General features: G+C 44.6%; 4 protein-coding genes across 4 annotated transcripts; all 4 read left to right on the top strand.

The window, feature by feature from the left end:
• Positions 1-10,727: 10,727 nt before the first annotated feature.
• On the top strand, positions 10,728-12,495 carry RhiXN_11309 (uncharacterized protein; the record flags this gene model as incomplete). The annotated part of the gene is made up of 3 exons (XM_043331124.1): positions 10,728-10,799; positions 11,659-11,779; positions 11,825-12,495. 3 exons carry the CDS (start codon positions 10,728-10,730, stop codon positions 12,493-12,495), a joined length of 864 nt encoding a protein of 287 aa, XP_043184634.1.
• Positions 12,496-12,588: 93 nt separating this feature from the next.
• On the top strand, positions 12,589-14,230 carry RhiXN_11308 (uncharacterized protein; the record flags this gene model as incomplete). Its single annotated transcript, XM_043331123.1, has 5 exons — positions 12,589-12,867; positions 12,964-13,131; positions 13,182-13,599; positions 13,669-13,712; positions 13,763-14,230. 5 exons carry the CDS (start codon positions 12,589-12,591, stop codon positions 14,228-14,230), a joined length of 1,377 nt encoding a protein of 458 aa, XP_043184633.1.
• A 3,265-nt stretch (positions 14,231-17,495) lies between these two features.
• RhiXN_11307 (Retrotransposon-derived protein PEG10) lies at positions 17,496-18,686 on the top strand (the record flags this gene model as incomplete). The annotated part of the gene is made up of 1 exon (XM_043331122.1): positions 17,496-18,686. The coding sequence occupies one exon, from the start codon at positions 17,496-17,498 to the stop codon at positions 18,684-18,686; it is 1,191 nt and encodes a 396-aa protein (XP_043184632.1).
• Positions 18,687-18,721: 35 nt separating this feature from the next.
• RhiXN_11306 (Retrotransposable element Tf2 protein) lies at positions 18,722-21,652 on the top strand (the record flags this gene model as incomplete). Its single annotated transcript, XM_043331121.1, has 1 exon — positions 18,722-21,652. One exon carries the CDS (start codon positions 18,722-18,724, stop codon positions 21,650-21,652), a length of 2,931 nt encoding a protein of 976 aa, XP_043184631.1.
• Positions 21,653-21,665: the final 13 nt, after the last annotated feature.

Here is a 21,665-nt window from a genome sequence, read left to right as displayed (position 1 = left end):
ACCATATTAAGAAGCTCACAATCTGACATCTGATCAAATGACATAGGAGAATATACATGTGGTGGCGCAGCTGCAGGAGCAGGAGTATGGGTTTGAGAGGATGAGGCAGACCATCCAGATTGGATTTGGGAGGGGGTTAACCTAGTCTCTCCCATTGCACCCAAACAAGGCGTTGTTGTGTGATACTGCCCAAAATTTGTAATCCCAGTAGTAGTGAATCTGCCCCCTTCCATCTTGGGTAGCGTCTTGGATGGATGTGTGTAAGTTGTCTAACTTGATTTCTTTTTCAACCAACAGTTGGTTCTTTTCTTCAATGTGCCTTTCTTGCTCTTTGATTGTAAGAGCTAGATCTTGATTGTGAGACTTGAGGTTGGTGATAAGGTTCTTCTGTTCCTGAAGATCTGCCTTGTAGATTATATTGAGGCGCTCAGCAAATGACTTGTGATGTTTAATGTGGGCAATGGTCTGTACTAGCCCTGGTTCTTCAATGCAAGCAATATGTTCTTCAAGGTTAGTGATGTGACCTACTAATATGTGGTTGATGTCACTAAGGGTTTTTTCAAGATAGAGGTAGTGGGTGACAATGGAATAGGGCCAAAAGATGGCAAAAGGATGAGATGTAAAAAATCAAACACTAGAGTGCATTCCCGATATAAATTGGTACTCAATCAGATAGATAAAAACAGATTTATAGCTCTAAACTACTAACTGTTTGCTTCCCCACTAGCATTAAACTATCCTTATACTAATATCAACAGCTGTGTGCAAGTGTGATTATTAATCAGGTTTTTAGTAAGTGGAGGTTTGGCTGACTAACAGCATATGGCTAAGGGTGCAGACACCCTGGTATGTGGACAATTGCTGGCAAAGGGCTATCCTGCAACCTTACTGGTACTTGTATTCCTGTCTTTGATTATGACACAGGGGCTACAATGTGATACTGTTTCAGGCTTTGGTGCTTATCTAAGCGCAGTTCTTGTTTGTTGACAAGAGTACAAGTAAGGCAAGACTTGACCTAGTGTCTTGACTCAACTTGGACCTATGGTACAAGGGGGCTTAAAGTCCATGGCCCTATCACCAATGGACTATGAGACAGAGAGGGGTGACAAGGGCCCAGGGGGTATGTTTAAGGGTAGAGGGCAACAATGGCCTGGGTGATGATGCTTAGTAAAGTGCGCTATAGCCAACTAAGGGCTTGGACAAAGGGATAGGTGAGAGTAGAGGATGAATTGACAAAGAGGTCAAGTCTTGCTGTTTTAGCAACAACTTGACCTGGTTTATATATACAGGAGAAAAGCCACATCAAAAACAACAGTACTAAATAGTGAGTCATTTACAATTTCACATCATATATCAAATATGTCATGTGATCTTGATGAGTCATAAATATATACCAAAAAAGGGAATTGTCTCAGAAAAAAGGTAGAAAATAGTAAAAAATTATGTCATGCCAATCAAGGTCATGACAGTCCCCCAGCAACTCATATTAATATATCACTGTGCATCATATATACTATATATATCTTTGACAGTGGATATATATGGTAATAACCCCTCCAGATATGGGTTATGACAGATTGACTAATTACAAATGTTGAATATGCAAAACTATATGCAATAAGAACTCTGCTCCTCAGTTGGCATTACTCATGCATACATGTCACTGATGTGTCATGATGACATCATAGGCAGAGGTGGTTATGTGTGCTGACTAAACACAGATAGGGATATGGCTTTGCACTTAGCATATGATATAAGCACCAATCTCACATGATCAAAAATGTTGTCTGTTAGACTTTGTTTAAAATTGAGAAAATCAGAATAAATTCCTTGGGTATAAGTGTGTCTACAACACTGAGCAGCAAAAGTCTTGCAGGTCAGGAGAGGTCAAAGGTTTATCTCCATTGCTGAGCAGCCAATTAGTGAATCCCATCCAAATTGTACTGACACATGTGGCCATTGTAACACTATGTGTTAGCACAAAATCTTACAAATTCATCAAGAACTAAGCTCATAACCCCACTTTTGCTGTAACACAACCTGCAAAACTTTTGCTAATGATGTTGAGCATCTTAAAAATCTCCCCCTGGTTACTTTATGCTGGTTTCTTAACACATGGGCCACTGCTGGACAGAGTATTAGCTTGTTCGCATTAGGGACTGTGTAACAGAACTGTCTTCTCAGGGCCAGTAAAAGAAACTCAAAATTGCAGTTGCATTGAACTCAAGCCACTGTGTGGGCTGGAAATGCTTTGGGGTATCTCAGGTGACTGCTGGTACCCAATGAGACAGTTTCCATGACCTTCCCATTCATGGGATGGGCAATGGAAGAGATTGCAGTGGGTTAGGCTGTAAGAGCTGAAAATTGAAATGCCACTCATAAGCTGGAATCCAAGCCAAATGACATCGAGCTTCTAGCAGTAGTAGACACAGGTCAAGAGTATGCTGAGATCAATTATCTAGGTCAGCAGTGATGTGTACAGAAAGATAGGATGCAGTATACACAGAGATTGCAGCCAATGGGTGGGGTCTCAAATTGAACATGTTCTAACTCTGTGATTGTCAATCAGAAGTAGTTGAAACTCATACAGCAGAAGGTTCATCCAAGACTGACCTTATGATGGAAAATTGGTTGTTTCCTGATTGACAATCACAGAATTAGAACATGTTCAATTTGAGACCTCACCCATTGGCTGCAATCTCTGTGTATACTGCATCCTATCTTTCTGTACACATCACTGCTGACCTAGATAATTGATCTCAGCATACTCTTGACCTGTGTCTACTACTGCTAGAAGCTCTATGTCATTTGGCTTGGATTCCAGCTTATGAGTGGCATTTCAATTTTCAGCTCTTACAGCCTAACCCACTGCAATCTCTTCCATTGCCCATCCCATGAATGGGAAGGTCATGGAAACTGTCTCATTGGGTACCAGCAGTCACCTGAAATACCCCAAAGCATTTCCAGCCCACACAGTGGCTTGAGTTCAATGCAACTGCAATTTTGAGTTTCTTTTACTGGCCCTGAGAAGACAGTTCTGTTACACAGTCCCTAATGGGTGGAACAAGCTAATACTCTGTCCAGCAGTGGCCCATATAACTGAGAATGTGTGTGCAAGAAACCAGGGCTTATACTGAACTGCATAACCAGTCATGGGGAGATTTTTAAGATGCTCAACATCATTAGCAAAAGTTTTGCAGGTTGTGTTACAGCAAAAGTGGGGTTATGAGCTTAGTTCTTGATGAATTTGTAAGATTTTGTGCTAACACATAGTGTTACAATGGCCACATGTGTCAGTACAATTTGGATGGGATTCACTAATTGGCTGCTCAGCAATGGAGATAAACCTTTGACCTCTCCTGACCTGCAAGACTTTTGCTGCTCAGTGTAGAATAGTCAGCAGTATTTGTAGTAGTACAGCCTTAAGCGCCTGCCCACTAGCAAGTACCTAACCTCACAGTTGGTGTACAACATTTATGCTGCATCTGTACACCATCCTATAGGATTATAGTAATATGAGAAAATGGTCAAAGGAACAAACCAATCCCAAAGTGTCATACACCACTGTAAGGTGGGTACACGCTAGTGGGGGCAGGCGCTTAAGGCCGTACTACTACAAGCAGGGCTTATGTAATCTACTGTATCTAGGCTATACTACTGTCACGTAAGGTGACCTATTTCTATCTACTGGCAAGGGGGCCTTAGGCCTGGAGGTGTGATGAGTAAGGTAAGGGGTGAGTGTTTGAGTTCTACTGGGGGCTGGCTACTTAGCTGGCTGACTAATCCTCCTCAATGAGTATGAGACCAGGTAAAATCAAGTTGGTGTTTCCAAGCAATTTTCCTGCTGTATATATAGACAAGAGGCGCTATCTACATGGTCTGTGCGCATGAGAAAGAGAAGTACATTGGTGAAATAAGAAGCGTGCTGCGGACTGCGCAGAAGCGTGGATTTTTCCTAAGCGCCCTTGGCACGGCATCTTGGCGCGGCATCTTGGCATCATAAGCGCCAAGGTCATGTGATTGAAAAGGTAAAGATAAAGAGTCCGTAAAAAATACTAAAAATAATAGAAAAATTGTCCGGTTCTAATGGTATATTTCTTGGGAGTGTAACACAAAGTGACCCAATGTTTCTCCAGAGTGTGTGATGTACCATTTGTTGCATTTTGCCAATACTTGCAATCAAAGGAGTTGAGTGACATTTTTGGGATTCACTTAATTCTGCAGCCCAAGGTATGCCTGGTCATTTTCCTTGATGCCACATTGCTCAACCAATAAAACAATCTGGTGAACAGCATCAAGACCATTGGAATATGATATTTTACAGGCATCATAGGGAGTATTGGACTGGCCTACAGAGCATTTCAGGCTGGGAGAAGTTCAAAGAAGAGGAGGAAGATTGAAAATACAAAGATATACTTTCCAATGTGTTCAGTCAAAGCTCTGGTCTCACAATGACAGGTTGGACAGTAGTGACCTGGGTTAGTTAGACACATTGGGGTGTTTTACAACTTTTCAGAGGTTGTTATCAGTCAGATCCTTGCACAGGCAAGAGCTGGCAAGGGAGAGAAGTTAAGAGAAACTATTCTGGACTCAAGAAATTCTGTGAGTTGTGGTGTATCTATATAGTGTCTGCTCCAACTTGATAGAAACTTAATATATCTTTTCCCCTGGCACTTTGTATTGCCTTGTTGCAATGATTTTCTTTTCTTGATTTATGACTCTGAGCTACACATAGAACACCCTATGGTCACAACCTCACCTATAATGCCCAATATCTTTTTGCTGGTCATGGGCTAAAATCCTAGCCCACCTTGCCTGGAACCAAGCCCCAAGTGGGTGTGAAGCAATCCCAGTACCTTTGCTTCATTGATCCTCACCAGGATACATAGCCAAGTAGCCCACCAGACTGGGACTGTTAAGAGTTGTGTAAATACAGGAGTAGGAAAGATTTACTATATACAAAATGTATATGGGAATAACTAAGAACTAATATTAAGAATCAGAATATATGCTCAGAATATATGCACAACATAAGCTAGGTTATCAGGAATAACAACTCCTAACAAATAGTCTAGCAACTATCAAGTGCAGGTGGTTGGTTATGTATAGTACCTTAGACTAATGTTACTTAAGCCTAAGTGACTAAGGGTATGTATACTTAAGGTCTCTGGGATAGTACCTTAAGTAAGAGGGTTACCTGACCAATGTACAGGATTTATAGGATTTGCCTAGTAAGTATAGGACTTATAGATGCTTAAGTAAGACTTAAAACTTATGGGGTTTACCTAAAATATATCTAGGATTTATGAGATATTGTAGATAAAGCTATCTACAATATGGGGGTATGGTGGATTGAAACACTATCACTCAATCACAACAATCCTTACAGTATTGTTGCACTATACTCAATGCTGAACTCAACAACTGTCACAGTTGGGGGCACAGGGTTGCAGTAGGTACACTAATAGGTTACCCTGTGCCTGTTGGGACTGGCCTATGGTCTTAGTGCACCAAATAACCTCCTATGCTATTTACAGTGAGTCAATCACTAAAGTAAATGTGCAGATAAGCTGTTAAAGGCTTGTGTGTATATGTCAATATATAAGAGTAAAAGTAGGATAAAAGTAGGATGCATTAGAAGTGTCTTTACAGGGTCCTTTTATACCCTGAGAAGGTGCACAAACAAGTATATACATGATTGATACCAAGAGGAGGTACAGGAGGTGCATGTGGCAGCTGAAACACTTGAGGGAGCCAATACTTTGGTACATAGTGAATAATAACAGATCCTAATATTTGCCCCAAGGCATTATTTACATGTGTGGGTCCTTAGATGTCCCAAGGCTAAGTGTTTCATCCTTGGAGTAAACAGTCCCAAAGGTAGGATACCACTGTACTGGGTACTTACAGTAAATAGGACATAACTCCACCAAATGTGGTCTGTTTTGGGAGCTTGACCCAGCGCTCTGGAGCGCACAAACAGGCGCACCTAAGCGCAAGCAACTTGGCAGTGAGATGCCTGGGTGATGGAGAAAAGGTGTATTTAGTGCATTGGTGCTTAAGCACTGATTAAGTGCTGGAGCACTTGCCTATGCAACAGGGGGACCCTGAATATTTCTGTGTGTAGCCACAAGATAGAGTCTTGTATAATAAATACTACAAACAAGAGAAATATTACTTGTTACTGTTTATCTACTCAGCTGAATTTATATATATTTAAATGAGTGAGAAAACAGCATATATGCTAAAGATATTGCATATTGAGGGTATTCTTGAGGCTTGTAGGTTTTGTAAAGGTTGCAATTGGATAGAGGGACCTTGAGAACCTTAGTTTGCATGTCTATCTTATTTATTTACTGTCAGATTACTGGTGTAATTAATTCAATAAGTACAGATTAAAGAAGAAATGTCATATCCATAACACCCTTAGTCACTTAGGCTTAAGTAACATTAGTCTAAGGTACTTTACATAACCAACCACCTGCACTTCATAGTTGCTAGACTATTTGTTAGGAGTTGTCATTCTTGATAACCTAGCTTATATTGTGCATATATTCTGTGCATATATTCTGATTTATAATACTAGTTCTTAGTTATTCCCATATACATTTTGTATATAGTAATTCTTTCTTACTCCTGTACTTACACAACTCTTAACACCAACCAACAATGAACAATCTCAATCTTGACTGGTGAGTGCATGTGATTGTCAAAATGCAAGGAACAGATGTGGATGAATATAAATTGGGTTGTGGCAGCTCAGAAGATGCAGGTAGGACCACCACCATCCTTTGATCTCTGTGTGCAAGTTAGTTTCTTCTCACTAGTGGTCTTGTTTGTTGTCTCATACATCATTTCTCTAGCTTATGCAGTGATCATGGCTACATACCTAAATGGTGAGATATAGCCCAAAATTGTGAACAGTTGCAAGGAACTGACATTTCCAAATATCAGTGCTTGGGCCTTGTCCTGGACACAGTCACATGACCAGTACAAGTGGTTGCATGCTGGCCCAAGCCCAAATTTGGGGGGTAGCAGGTGCAATCATGGGTTGTCAGCAGAGGAATAATAAGGCTCTATGGCTTAGTGGTCAAGCTGGTTCAATTCTGGCTAGTTCTATTTTCCTCTGTTTATGACAGGCCTTGACTAGAACTCCAACCATCAGAGATCTTACACTGGCAGTGTCAACAGGTAGGATAATTTCCCAAGCTCAATGTTTGTAGTAGCTGAAACTTGTGCTTTCATAGTTATTTGCTCTTGGTGCAACCATGGCCAGGCATCTGTGGTGCACACACCAATCACAATATCATGTGATACGCTTATGTCTGTACTTGTGTTTGAATCTGTATATATATGTGACTATTAAGCACATAATGCATGCCAATATTTATTCAAAACTGTAGCATATGAGAATCATACAGAAACCTGTAAATGCAAGAATTTATAAATATATTTCAATTAGTTATGGTTGTATAGGGATGTGGGCAGCATATTTCTGTGGCCCTGTGGCAGGGTGTGTGTTGCTTTGCACTGGCTGGTATAAGCCCCAGAGGTGACAACCAAACAGCAGGCACCAGTTGGCACTACACTTACTTGCCATTACAGGTATTGTCAGCCCTGTTATGGATATGACATTTCTTCTTTAATCTGTACTTATTTTATTAATTACACTAGTAATCTTACAGTAAACAAATGAGATAAAGATGCGAACTAAGGTTCTCAAGGTCCCTCTATCCAATAGTGACCTTTACAAAACCTACAAACCTTGGGAATACCCTCAATATGCAATGCCTTTTGCATATATGCTGTTTTCTCACTCATTTAAATATATATAAATTCAGCTGAGTAGATAAACAGTAACAAGTAATATTTCTCTTGTTTGTAGTATCTATTATTCAAGATTCTATCTTGTGGCTACACACAGAAATATTCAGGGTCCCCCCTGTCGCATAGGCAAGTGCTCCGGCGCTTAATCAACCCTTAAGCGCCGACGCACTAAATGCGCCTTTTCTCCATCACCCGGGCATCCCACACTGCCGAATTGCTTGCGCTTAGGTGCGCCTGTTTGTGCGCTCCAGAACGCTGGGTCAAACTCCCAAAATGGACAACATTTGGCAGAGTTATGCCCCATTTACTGTAAGTACCCAATGCAGCGGTATCCTACCTTTGGAACTGTTTACTCCAAGGATGAAACACTTAGCCTTGGGACATCTAAGGACCCACACAGGTAAATACTGCCTTGGGGCAAATATTAGGATCTGTTATTATTCACTATGTACCAAAGTTTTGGCTCCCTCAAGTGTTTCAGTTGCCACATGTACCTCCTGTACCCCCTCTTGGTATCAATCATGTATATACTTGTTTGTGCGCCTTCTCAGAGTATAAAAGGACCCTGTGAAGACGCTTCTAATGTATCCTACTTTTATCCTACTTTTACTCTTATATATTGACATATACACACAAGCCTTTAACAGCTTATCTGCGCATTTACTTTAGTGATTGACTCACTGTAAATAGCATAGGAGGTTATTTGGCGCACTAAGACCATAGGCCAGTCCCAACAGACACAGGGTAACCTATTAGTGTACTTACTGCAACCCTGTGCCCCTTGACTGTCACAGTTGTTGAGTTCAACATTGAGTATAGTGCAACAATACTGTAAGGATTGTTGTGATTGAGTGATAGTGTTTCAATCCACCATACCCCCATATTGTAGATAGCTTTATCTACAATATCTCATAAATCCTAGATATATTTTAGGTAAACCCCATAAGTCTTAAGTCTTACTTAAGCATATATAAGTCCTATACTTATTAGGCAAACCTTATAAATCCTGTACATTAGTCAGGTAACCCTCTTACTTAAGGTACTATCCCAGAGACCTTAAGTATACATACCCTTAGTCACTTAGGCTTAAGTAACATTAGTCTAAGGTACTATACATAACCAACCACCTGCACTTGATAGTTGCTAGACTATTTGTTAGGAGTTGTTATTCCTGATAACCTAGCCAGTATTGTGCATGTATTTGGTGCATATATTCTGATTCTTAATACTAGTTCTTAGTTGATCCCATATACATTTGTATATAGTAATTCTTTCTTACTCCTGTACTTACACAACTCTTAACAAGGTGAAAGAAGTAGTTGCATGCTTGGCATATACTTGAGAAACTTAAACAGCTGAAACAGCTTACCAAATCCCCATTCAACACAGATTCAACCACGGGACATAGCTGTGTAAAACTTTTGCTTGTTGAGAGGGAGATCAATCTTCTCCTATGCTGCTGAGATAAGGGTGTTGGTAGTTCCTTATGCAGGATTGCCATAAATAAATATTTGTTGCCCCAATAAACCATAAGCATGCTTGTTGAGCTTCTCCTCCATTCCCAATAGTGCAAGCACAGTACTATCAGCACAGCGCCCCTCAACAGATAATGAGCAATGTGCAAGAAGTCCACTGGGGGTGGCAATTGCATTGTGTTTATTTGCATGCTGCCCCTTGTATCCATTATAATTTACGTGCTGGTGTTGTGTTGGCCAGCAGATCAAATGAAATGTCACATCAACAAAGCCCCAGACGTTACAAATTGGACAGCCCCAAGTTGACACAGCTCAAGCATATGCCTCAAGACATGTTGGTGTAAGCAGTTTATTCTTAAACCCAGCAAGGATGGGTTTGGTCCATGTCTTGAATATGTAGTTAGTCAACTGAATAACTATGGCTGAAAGTGTTTGATACCAAAGTCCAAACACACTTTCAAGGTCAATCAGTTGTCCAGGGGATGTTAAGCAACCAAGTAGTATTGAGAGAGCAAGGGTAGCGGGTGTAGGATTCCTTTGTTGAGTGATCAAGGGGTCTGGGACACAGAGCAGAAACGCTAGGTACTTGATTTGTATCTTGCTAAATCTGTTGGGCATATGGGCTATAAATTAGAATCAAAATTGATATAGATTGAGTTGAAATCATACCTTGTAAGTAGAAAACATGTCTCTTCAGCAAAATCTTCCCATGCAGTATGAGTGTATTGACACTGGTTTGAACAAGCATGTGCACGGCCGCATGGGTGCCAATCAGGAAGTTGGGAGGCACTGCGTGATGGCTTACACGTAAAAGCTTTGCACAGACGGCGTTTGTAGGTTTCTGTAGGCAGGCTATTATATGCAGTAAGAAATGCCCGTAAATTAGGCGGGTTTTTGGTCATTATTGGAGGGGGGATTGCACAAGTGAAATTTGAGATTTGGCCTTTACAAAGATAAAGCCTGTAACACGCGTTCTTATAGATGTTTCTCCACAAAGCTTGGCGCTACGATTGGGCTCACAATATTCTATATACCTGTAAAATAGTAGGTAAATTGACATAGAAATGAGGCTGTGGCACAAAATTTAACCAGTGGCTGTTCAAAAATTCACTCATGGCAATATGAAATTTACTGACGCCTAGGGCCTCTATTAGGTCGAATATTTTTGATTTTATCTCTTATGTACACATATCATCTGTGAACTACATTCTTCAGAGCTGACAATCCTGCCAAATCTTGGACCAACGTAGGCGCCAAGCCTTCCCGCTGGCTGACAAACCATCAGTAAAGTCGGCGAGTTAGGGTCGATTTTGCTTAGTCAACCTTGCTGAGTTTAAACTTGCTTGACTTCTCACGAGTTTGCATCATCTTGTCTTGCCTTGGCTGCAACGCTACCAGCCACCACCCAACTCTCAGAATCCCACAATGAGCCAGGATAACAACGGCATTGAAGCACCTACCCAGGCTGAGAGAGATACTTTTGCCAACACATACATTGTAGGTCTTCACTCTACGGGGCCCCGAAAATCTCAGGAGCGCTCCGGGACTCGCTATTGTTGGCAAGCATTCCGGAGCGTTTGGTATGACGCTTGGAAGTGCTCGTGGAGTGCTCTCAAGTGCTCTCCAAGCAATCCAGATCCATCGGATCCTAACGAGGAGGCTCCCAAAACCGGAGCACTCCAGATTGCTCCCGGGTTTTTGGGGCCCCCGTAGAGCACACCCACCTTTTGCCCATCTTGACCAATGCACTTCTTCCAGGTCATGCTGAAATCACATGTTGAGATGACACACCACATGAAATGGATGCAGACACAGGCACGCCAGCCTTCCAACCATCTCTCTGAATGCCAAGTCTTAAATTGGTTTGACAGCAAGCACCTGTTCATGAACCAAATTGGGCTTGTTTGCTCACATATAACTGTGTACTTTATAGGCATCAAAGGATACCATGCAAAACTCAGCACATTGGCCTATGAGGACCTTATCAAGAGTGGTCACGTCAAGTCAATAGTCAAAGAACAGTTTGGCGAACTCGACCATGACTGACAGCTATGATTATGTAAGTCCTTGATTATTGAAGTAGGAAAGATCTTACTGACTCAAAAATTGGTTCCATGGCATGCTTCAGCTCTTTGTCTGTATTTAGGCCATCTCTAAAGGGGCATGGAGTGGGGGTTTGTCTGTGTGTTGTAGTTGGTTTATAAACTATCGATAACATAGGATATATAGTGATAATGTTGAAATTTTTCATTGAGCCTCTATTTATATTGCAATTGTTACAGAAATAATCTATATTTCGATTTTCCATCCCACTTGTTGTTAGGTGACTTAGTAGACGGCTGAAGGTTCGGCTCAGAGGTTATCCTGTGTTGTCAAGGATGCCCGCACCCATGTCAAAGAGCTCGAGCGATTATGTGGAGAGCTTGGTCATGAGGTTGGACTATTGAAAAAGGAGCGCTCTGAGCTTATTGCTGACCGTGAGCGAATCGCCAACGAACGGGATTGATTGCGCACTTCTCAAGCTGGTCTGGAGGCTCGAATAGTCGACATGTCGACCGAGCGAGATTCGCTGCTGTCGGAGGTTGGAAACTTGAGCACCGACCTGGATACACTTGCCCAAGCGCAGACTGCTCGTGGCGTCCTCGATGCAGCCAGTGGCAATCCGATGCGGGAGATACATGTCCAACTAAGCCGGGCCGAGAAGGAAGCCAAAAGGAGTCTACGGAGAAAAGAGGAGAGGGACGAGGCCCGTGCGAGGTTGGCTGAACTCGAGTCTCGGCTTGAGGATGTGGAGAAGTCGCGCGTCGGATGGGGCCAGCGGCGTGGGGTGCTGGAGACCGAGGTTCGAGACTTGGAGGTCCGTGTGGAGAGAGAAAAGGATGGGTCTGGAGCCAAGGAGGCCTTTGCGTTGGAGAGGCAGCAGTGGGAAAAGGAACGGATGGCATTGCTGGATAGGGCCGTACGGGATGAGCAAGCCCTCGATGTTGCCAAGGACCCCGACACGGCCGGGACCAACCAGAAGCTTCGAAGACAGTTGGAAGAGTACAAGGCTGAAGTCGAGTCACAGGGGAAATATGCTGAACAAGCGGATGCTACAATCAAGGCGTTGGAAGTCGATGTCAACCGTCTCAACAAGGAGCTCGAGAACGCCCGAAAGGCCGGCCGTCGGAGTCCACAGTCGGACGAAGGGTAGAAGCGCAAGGAGGCCGAGTGGGAGCGCCAATGGGCTGAATGGGAACGGGCAAAGGCCGAGTCACATGCCGGAGAACAAGCTCGCCAGGAGGATATGCAGGCCGAGATCGACGCTCTCAAGGAGGACATGGATGGGCTGGTATACAAGCGGGACGCCTATCAAGCCGAATCGAACGAGGTCAGAGCCGAACTTGTCAAGTTTAGTAAGGAGTGCTCTGAGGCAGGCAAGGTCCAGGAGGAGATGAAACGCATGGAGAAGGATATGGCCATACTAGCTGATCGAGCCCAACACGCGGAAGAAAAGTACATCTCCACACAAAATGAGTTGCGAACCACTCAGTCCCAACTAGTCGAACAGCAAGACCAAATCAAGGTGTACGAAAACTCCAACCAAGGCCTAAAACAGCTCCAGGGCGATCTGGGCGACTTGCGAGCCGAGCGGAAGAATTTAGAAAATGAGTGAAACCAGCTCCTTGAGAAAATAGATCGTACCGAGAAGCAGATACAGGGTTCAGAAGCTCGCTGCGTTCGTGCTGAAAATGACCGAGCCGAACTTGAGGACGAGATGGAGCGCATGTGGATTGAGCTCGAGGACGCCAGGCATGAAAGAGGTTCACTTGAACAAAAATGCGATTCTGTAAGTACATGATGCGAATTCCCTATGGCTAAATGCTGACACATTTCCAGCTGGCACATGTGCTTAGTTCTGAGCCAGCTGCCCGCTCTTCAGTGGCCAAAGAGCACCAGCGAGTCGTCGCGCGACTCGAAGACCTTGATCGCGAACACCAGTCGTCCTTGGACACTATCTGTCGCCTGGAACGGATTGTACAAGCCCGTAATACAGAACTCGCCCAGACCGAGGAATCCATTCGTACTCAAGCATTAGAAGCCGAGCAACTTCGATCTCATAGGCGCGAGTTGGAGCGCATCAAAGTCCAGCGTGACAACGCACTCCAAGCCGAGTCCCAGTTGCGAAAACAATTGGAGGATGCTCACAAATTACGTTCTGAAAGTACCGAGCTTTCACAACTGCAGGAACGAGTGAAGCACTTGGTCGATGAGATCACTCGCACGCAACGACGCGTGAACGAACTAATGACGGAGAGTGCCGATAAAGAAGTCCGAATTGTTCAGTTGTCCAAAGCTTGTGCTCAGGATCTCGAAGATAAGTAAGGACTCAACGTGGCCCTTCAATCGAAACAACAAGAGCTCGAACTGGTGAGTATTTCGAGTCCACGGACGAGACCGTGCTCATCATGTATATCTAGATTAAACGTAAGCTGGGCGTTCGAGGAACTGCAGGAACAACCCCTGCCCCATCGAGAATGAACAAAGGATCCTATTCTCGTCGCGAATCGACAGCCTCGTCCGCCGAGCTCGAAACTCCACTACCACGTGCAATGACCAGGAAGGATTACCCAGATTTTGCACCCTCTGAATCTACGGCGACGGCGTCTTTCTATTCTGTTGCCGCTACCCCACTTCAGACGAGCTCTCGTACAAACATCTATGGAGCGACCGCAGAGGTCACTATCACCAATCCGGACACTGTCAAACCTGGCAGGCGTATTTCTGATTCCATCCCCCCTCGATCATCTCTGCGGACTATGTCCGCGACCCGTCGACCCTCTGTTTCTGCTTCATCCCTCCGTGGAGTACACTTTGCCACTTCTGAGACTAGTCGGTTTGAAGCGGACGATTCTGACGCGACAATTCAACAGATACTAGCAATTTGAACCTACGAATACCAATGACATATTTCTCTTCAAACGGGTATTGTTTTTTGTTTTGTTCTTCCTTTTTTATTTTTGTTTAGTTAGATTTGTTCTCAAGTAAACCCTCGTTTTCTCCACCAAGGCCACTTAGAGCTGGAGTTGTATCAACTCCAAGCACTCACTCCCCAGTGGGGGGCCGAAGTTCTTTGAAGCTCTGCGGAGATGCGTCTCAGACACTTGACCTCCCCCAGTAAATAGAAGGGTTTGCCCCGCTTCAACCCCAAGTTACCATGCATGCGATAACACAAGTGCAAATTGATGAGTAAGAATAGAGTAAAGCGATGACTAGTGTTGGTGGCAAGGTCACCTCGAGGTGCCTTGGTCACGGTCCCGACCTTTACTAAAACCGCTCTGCTGTCAATAAATTTCGAGCTGTGCCCTGCCTTGGAAGCCCTCTACGGGGGCCCCAAAAACCCGGGAGCGCTCTGGAGTGCTCCAGTTTTGGGAGCCTCCTCGTTAGGATCCGGATTGCTCGACGAGCATTTGGGAGCACTCCACGAGCACGTCCGAGCGTCATACCAAACGCTCCGGAATGCTCGCCGACAATAGCGAGTCCCGGAGCGCTCCCGAGATTTGCGTGACCCCGTAGAGCCATTGAGTCAATGCATGTAAATAGAGACAAAAGATGAACACTCACAATAAGCAGTGCATACAAACAATAAAAGGTCAGCTAAGCAGAGTGAGGTATAGAAACACATATTCCCAAAATTTATTTATATTTTATCCTATTGTATTTTACAGACTATTCCTCTTATTCTCTCTAAGTCATGCTTATTCAGATACACAAGTGTGCAAATGAAATGCAACATTTGACTGCATTTAATGAATGTTGTTGTAAAATGGGGGAAAAGAGGTTGAGACTCTGGTGCTGAGCAGAGTCTGTGTTGCAAGATTTCCAATTCCCAAGCTGAGTAAAGAAGTAGCTTCTTCAGGGTTCTCTATGTCTAACTATCTTGAATACAATCAACTACAGATATATCCTCTCACAGTGTAAAGTGTCTTAGTAAGTATTTCTGTAAGAGCAAGAGTACTGGCTCAGGTTCCCTTTGGCAGAGATAGTTATGTAAGTTTCACTCCTAGTTGCAGGAACTAACTGGTAACTTAGTATACATCCTTCTAAGGATGATTGCCTTCTGTTCACTTAACCTAAGAACTCTGTATCAGGTCTGCTACCTTTCCACACTATGAGTACTTGGGAGATCCACTTGTAAGAGTTTAAGTTATTGAAATCTTGAGGCACAATATATCACACAATTCAGGGGGGTGTTGTAGACACACTCAATACCAGGGAATTGTTGTAGACACATTTGATACCACAGAATTTATTCCAAATTTCTCAACTTTAAACAAACTTAAACAGACAACTTTTCCAATCATGTGACTTTGGTGCTTATATCATATGTGTCATGACCCATATCTGGAAGGGTTATTACCATATGTATCCATTGTCAAAGATATATATAGTATATATGATGCACAGTGATATATTGATAACATATGTTGCTGAGGGACGTTGCACTCCCCCTGCCCCCCTTGCCGCAGGCCAATGTTAAGGCCTGCAGGCAAGGTCTGAATAATATATTATTATAGAAGAGATTATGTCATCCCCCCACCTCAAATCTGTAGTAGCTTAGTATAGTATATGATAAAGGACTGGAGGGGGGGGAGGTCATGTGACCCTGGTGGACTGTCAGCCTCTAAGTCATGAGCCCTTAGATTAATGACAGTTCTGACTGCATATATGTGAGTATATGCAGCTTTCTAAAGACTGTGAAATATCCTATTAGTAGGTGGCTTGGTCAGGAGACATGCCAGCAAAGGCATGGGTCATGACATAGTAGCTTTTGTGAATATATAAGGAGGGCAATTGACCATGGTAATCCCCAGGTCAATTACCTCTTGTTGCATCCCACTCAGTGTACAAGGACCTTGCAGTCTGGTAATTACTTAGTACTTAGCCACATACATAGTCTACACTGCCTTAAGTGCTCTTCTTGTAGTACTCAGGTAGTTTGTCATTGCCTGAAGCATGTTCATCACTGTAGTATAGTTAGTCAATGCTGTGGGATAGCTTGTTACTGCCTTACATGGTTGTCTCTTACTTGTAACCAGCCACAGGCACCAACCCCCTTAGCATCCCAGATGTTACAATCCCCTAACATATACCATTGGACTTGCACAATTTTTCTCATATTTTTAGTATTTTTTCCGAACCTTGTATCTCATGTTTTTGATCACGTGATCTCGGCGCTTATTTATGCCGAGATGCCGCGCCGAGATGCCGTGCCAAGGGCGCTTAGGAGAAATCCACGCTTCTGCGCAGCCCGCAGCACGCTTCTCACTTCCTTTATGTACTTCTTTTCTCACGCGCACAGACCATGTAAATAGTGTGTCCTTGTCTATATATACAGCAGGAAAATCACTTGGAGACCCCAAGTCAATTTTACCTTGCCTCTTACTCATTAGAGAAGGTAGCCAGCCAGCTAGGTTGCCAGCCCCCAGCAGTGTTAAGTCACTTACCCCTTTATATACACCTATCACACCTCCCAGGCCTAAGGCCCCCACGCAGTAGTATAGAAGCAGTAGACTGCCATAAGTGGTGATAGTATAGCCTTAGATAGTTAGATTACATAAGCAAGTGTATTAGTACGGCCCCAAGCGCCCGCCCACTAGCGTGTACCCAACCTTACAGTTGGCGTACAACATTGTAAAATCAACTTTGTGTAGGCTTGATCAACAACAAGAAGACTACCAGTACTAGCACAAGGGAAAAAACCGTGATTGGGGCTACCTTGCGGAGTATAATAATCAAAAACTCCCCACCCCCACATAGTACCAAATTGCTATAAGGCTGATTAGTTCTGATTGCCCACATACCACGAGTTTTGCCAGAACTCTGCAGTTAGTGGCCCTAGACAGCCAAAGAACCCGCTTGCAAAAAACCCGCTCATATCACAATTGCCAGATCTGTTGATTTGCTGTAGGGATTGTCCAACGCTAGGTTTTTGATGCAAGGGCTTAGCGCATACATACTGCGTAAAAACCGTTCATAAGTCCTGTACCAGGCACCCTTATCCCCCACGCCGTTTCAAATATTCCCTCTACATGCTCTGGCGCCCCTCACCCATACTCCCGTCCTCCCAGTTGATCCAGTCAACATTCCGTGGCAGCCCGCTCCCAACCACCCTCTTGCGGCCCATCACCCACTCTGCAACACCTGCCTGGAATGGAACCGGAACCAACCCTTGCCTCTCTCCTCAAGGCTATCAACACTCTCACCAGCCAAGTTGGGTCCTTGCAGGCCCAAATCCACTCTCAAGGCCAACAGCTCTCTGAGCTCAAAGCCCTATGCAAGGAGACCAACAACCTTGTTGGCAACAAGGACCAGGGTGGAACCCAAGCCAAGCCTAGCCCATTGACTGGGCCTGTCACCCCTCCAACCCACACAGGAGGGGAAACCCACACTCCAGGCACGGTTAGGCCTGGGCTTAAGGCCCCTTTTAGACCATCAAGAGGAATGGGATTTGACTCAGAGGAGGAAGAGGAACCCAAACGCCCCAAAAAAGAACCTTGCAGCACGCCTAGGAGCCTCAGCTCCCTTACCCCCTTTGACACGGGGTCCAGCCTGAAGCGCCCCAAGATGGATCTCCCAGACCCTTACAAGGGAGAAGTCAGGGGTCAAAAAGCCACTCAATGGCTGGATAGGATGATGCTTTGGGTAGCCCTCCATTGTGATCAGTTTGACAAGGAGGAACAAATGGTTGTGTGGATCCTGTACCACATGACTGACAAAGCTGCCAACTGGGCTCTCCCCATCATTGGGACAATTATCAAGGGCAAGGGAAATCCCCCTACTACCATCACGGCCTTAACGGCTAAATTCAAGGAAGCATTTGCAGACCCCAATGCCAAGAGGGCGGCTGCCAGGAAGATTGCTGCACTGACTCAGACCACAACTACGGCTGAGTACGTCACCAAATTCCGCAATCTTATGGCGGAACTTGACTGGAACAAGGAGGCGTATATTGCCCAATTCACGCGCGGCCTTCACTGGAAGGTAAAAGAACTCCTGTCCACCAAGGACAACATCCCTGACAATGACCTAGAGGCCATATTTGCCGCTTTGGTCAAAATTGACAACACTCATTGGGAGAACAAGGAAAACCGCCCAAAGAAGGTTCCTGCCAAGGCTCCAACCACCGCAACCACCTCCACTTCCACCACTACCACCAGGGTCCGCCTATTGGAGGATCCCAATTACGTCACCCCAGAAGAAAGGGATTGTCACCACACGTCTGGCCTTTGCGTCAAATGCGGCCAAAAAGGACATGGCATCAAACAATGCCCCAATGGCTGGAAGGCCACAATCAAGGAGGTAGCTAAGGTGGCTGAAGATACCAAATCGGGAAAAGATTGAAGTCAAGGACTGCTGCCAAGCCCCTGACTCAAAAAATGGACATTATAGTAGATAGCATGGAATTTGTAAATCTTGGTTTAGACTCAAATAAAAAACCACTTCTTTTCATTGACCTATATATCCAAAACTTCCTGGCAGAACCCCTTAGGACCCTCATCAACTCAGGAGCCACATCAAACTTTATCTCCCCCTCAATCGTGGAAAAATACAAAATCCCAAAAACCCAACTCAAAAATCCACAAGTTGTGAGAATGTTAGATGGTACTATATCCCAGACTGGTTGCATTTGGCACCAGGTTCACCTCACTGTTTTGGCCAATGGCCATTCCCACTCCATTCCCTTTCTTGTTTGCCCCATTGGCAACACCCCGGCAATTCTTGGCATGACTTGGCTAACAACAGAAGCCCCCCTTATTGACTGGCAACAAGGGCTAATCACCTTCCCTGAACAAGCGCAGATTGCCTCTGAGGAAGAAGCGGACCTAGATCCTTTGGCAGGTCTCCCCCCTCAGTACCATGAATTTGCTAAAGTCTTTGGCAAAGAAGAATTTAAGGTCCTCCCTCCACATAGGGAGTATGATATATCCATAGACCTTATCCTGGATGCCAAACTATCCCCAGGACCCTTATATGGCATGACTGATGCTGAATCCAAGGCGCTCAAGCAACACATTGACAAAGAATTAGCAACGGGCAAGATCCGCCCCAGCACCTCTTCCACCGGCGCCCCAGTCATGTTTGTTAAGAAGGCAGACGGATCTCTTAGGCTGGTTGTGGATTACCAAAAACTCAATGACATAACCCACAAAAACATATATCCACTTCCAAGACAGGACAACCTCATGGCAAAGTTGAGACATGCTAAAATATTCACCAAGCTTGATCTACGCTGGGGTTACAATAACGTCAGGATCAAGGAGGGAGATGAATGGAAGACAGCGTTCAAGACTAAATACGGGCTATTCAAATATCTAGTCATGCCTTTTGGCCTTACCAATGCCCCAGCTGCCTTCCAACACTTCATGAACAACTTGTTTAGGGATCTCATTGACGTAACCGTGGTCATCTACTTGGACAATATCCTGATCTTCTCAGAGAATCCAGAGGAACACCCCAGCCATGTCAGGGAAGTTTTGTCAAGGTTAATGAAGAACCAGCTGTTCTGTAAACTCTCCAAGTGTCACTTTCACATTGCCACAGTGGATTACTTGGGGATTGTCATAACCCCCGCCGGCTTCTCCATGGATCAGAAGAAGATTGAGGCAGTCACGTCATGGCCACAGCCCAAGACGGTTAAACAGGTTCAGGCTTTCCTAGGGTTTGTTAATTATCTCCGCCGGTTCATCCCCAACTTTAGCTCTGTTGTGCGCCCTCTGCACAATCTCACCAAAAAGGAAACCCCGTGGTCCTGGGGTAACCTAGAAGAAATAGCGTTCCAGGAATTAAAGCTCCTTGTCACCCGGTCACCCATCCTTGTCCACTCCAACCCGGATCTAACCTACTACCTAGAAACCAACGCATCAGGGGTAGCCATGGGAGCCATACTAAGTCAACGAGGGGAGGATAACCGGCTCCATCCAATTGCATATATGTCTAAGTCCTTCTCAGGCACCAAAGCAAACTATGATACGCACAACAAGGAGCTATTAGCAATCATTAAGGCGTTGGAGGAATGGCAAATTTTCCTAGAAGCAACAGATAGACCAATCCAGGTCTTCACAGATCATAGAAACCTGGAATATTGGAAACAGGCACAAACCTTTAACCGGAGACACGCAAGATGGCGCATCTTCCTGAGTGACTTCAATTTTGAAATACACTATTGCCCAGGAAAGCAGTCAGGAAAACCAGATGCACTATCCAGAAGGTCCAATTACATGGATACGCCCCCAAATCTGGAAGTCATGTTACCAGTGGAAGTATTTGCCAACACGTTGGAAGAAGAACTTGAGATTGTCACAGAAATCTGCACTAAACTCAGGGATGATCTGTCACTTGAACCCATCATCAAGTTCCTCACAGAAGACGCAAACAACGCACCCCCATCAATCCAAAAAGCCTACAGGGAATATGACTGGGAGGAAGACCTATTGTGGTACCGCGGAAAGTTGGTGGTTCCAGACTCAGAAACCACAAAAAACCAACTACTCAGGGAATTCCACGACTCACCGCTGGCAGGACACCCTGGGCAACAACGTACCCTTGAACTACTAAGTTGCAACTACTGGTGGCCAGGAATGAAGTCTTCTGCCAAGGAGTGGGTAGAGTGCTGCCCCGTATGCCAAGCCAACCGGAGACCCCATGCACCGGTCATTGCGCTGAAACCCTTGGAAGTTCCCCCGTTCCCATTCCATACCATCTCGTACAATTTCATCACTGGTTTTCCCAAGTCACAGGGCCACAACGCTATCTTAGTGGTAATTGATTCATTCTCCAAGTTTGGGCATTTCATCCCCACCTCCAAGAAAGTTACTGCCAAAGGCCTGGCAGATCTATTCATCACCCATGTATGGAAACTCCACGGATTACCGGTCAAGACAATCTCTGACCAAGGAACCACTTTCACCGGGAAATTCCTAAGGGCCCTTTACCAGCGGCTTGGAGTCAAACCAGCCTTCTCCTCTGCGTACCACCCCAAATCAGACAGACAGACAGAAAGGGTAAACCAGTTCATTGAGTTTTACCTACGCTCCTACGTAACCGCGGATCATTTGGATTGGGCCACTTGGCTACCTTTGGCTGAATACGCATACAACAATGCCAAACATGCAGCAACTGGGAAAACGCCTTTTGAACTCGTCTATGGGCGAAACCCAATAATGAACCCTTCCAACATCCCAGCCAACGTCCCAGAGGCAGATGCAGTAGCAGATACATTAGCCCAAGAATGGAAAGAAGCCAAATCAGCCCTCAGGATGAGCAAAGAACGGATGACCAGGGAAAAAGGAACAATACCAGAATATTAAGTAGGCAAGAAGG

The sequence above is a fragment of the Rhizoctonia solani genome, chromosome 12 (assembly GCF_016906535.1).
Source record: "Rhizoctonia solani chromosome 12, complete sequence".
Lineage (NCBI taxonomy): Eukaryota > Fungi > Basidiomycota > Agaricomycetes > Cantharellales > Ceratobasidiaceae > Rhizoctonia > Rhizoctonia solani.
Note: the sequence above shows the minus strand (reverse complement) of the source record. Positions and strands in the feature narration are given on the sequence as shown.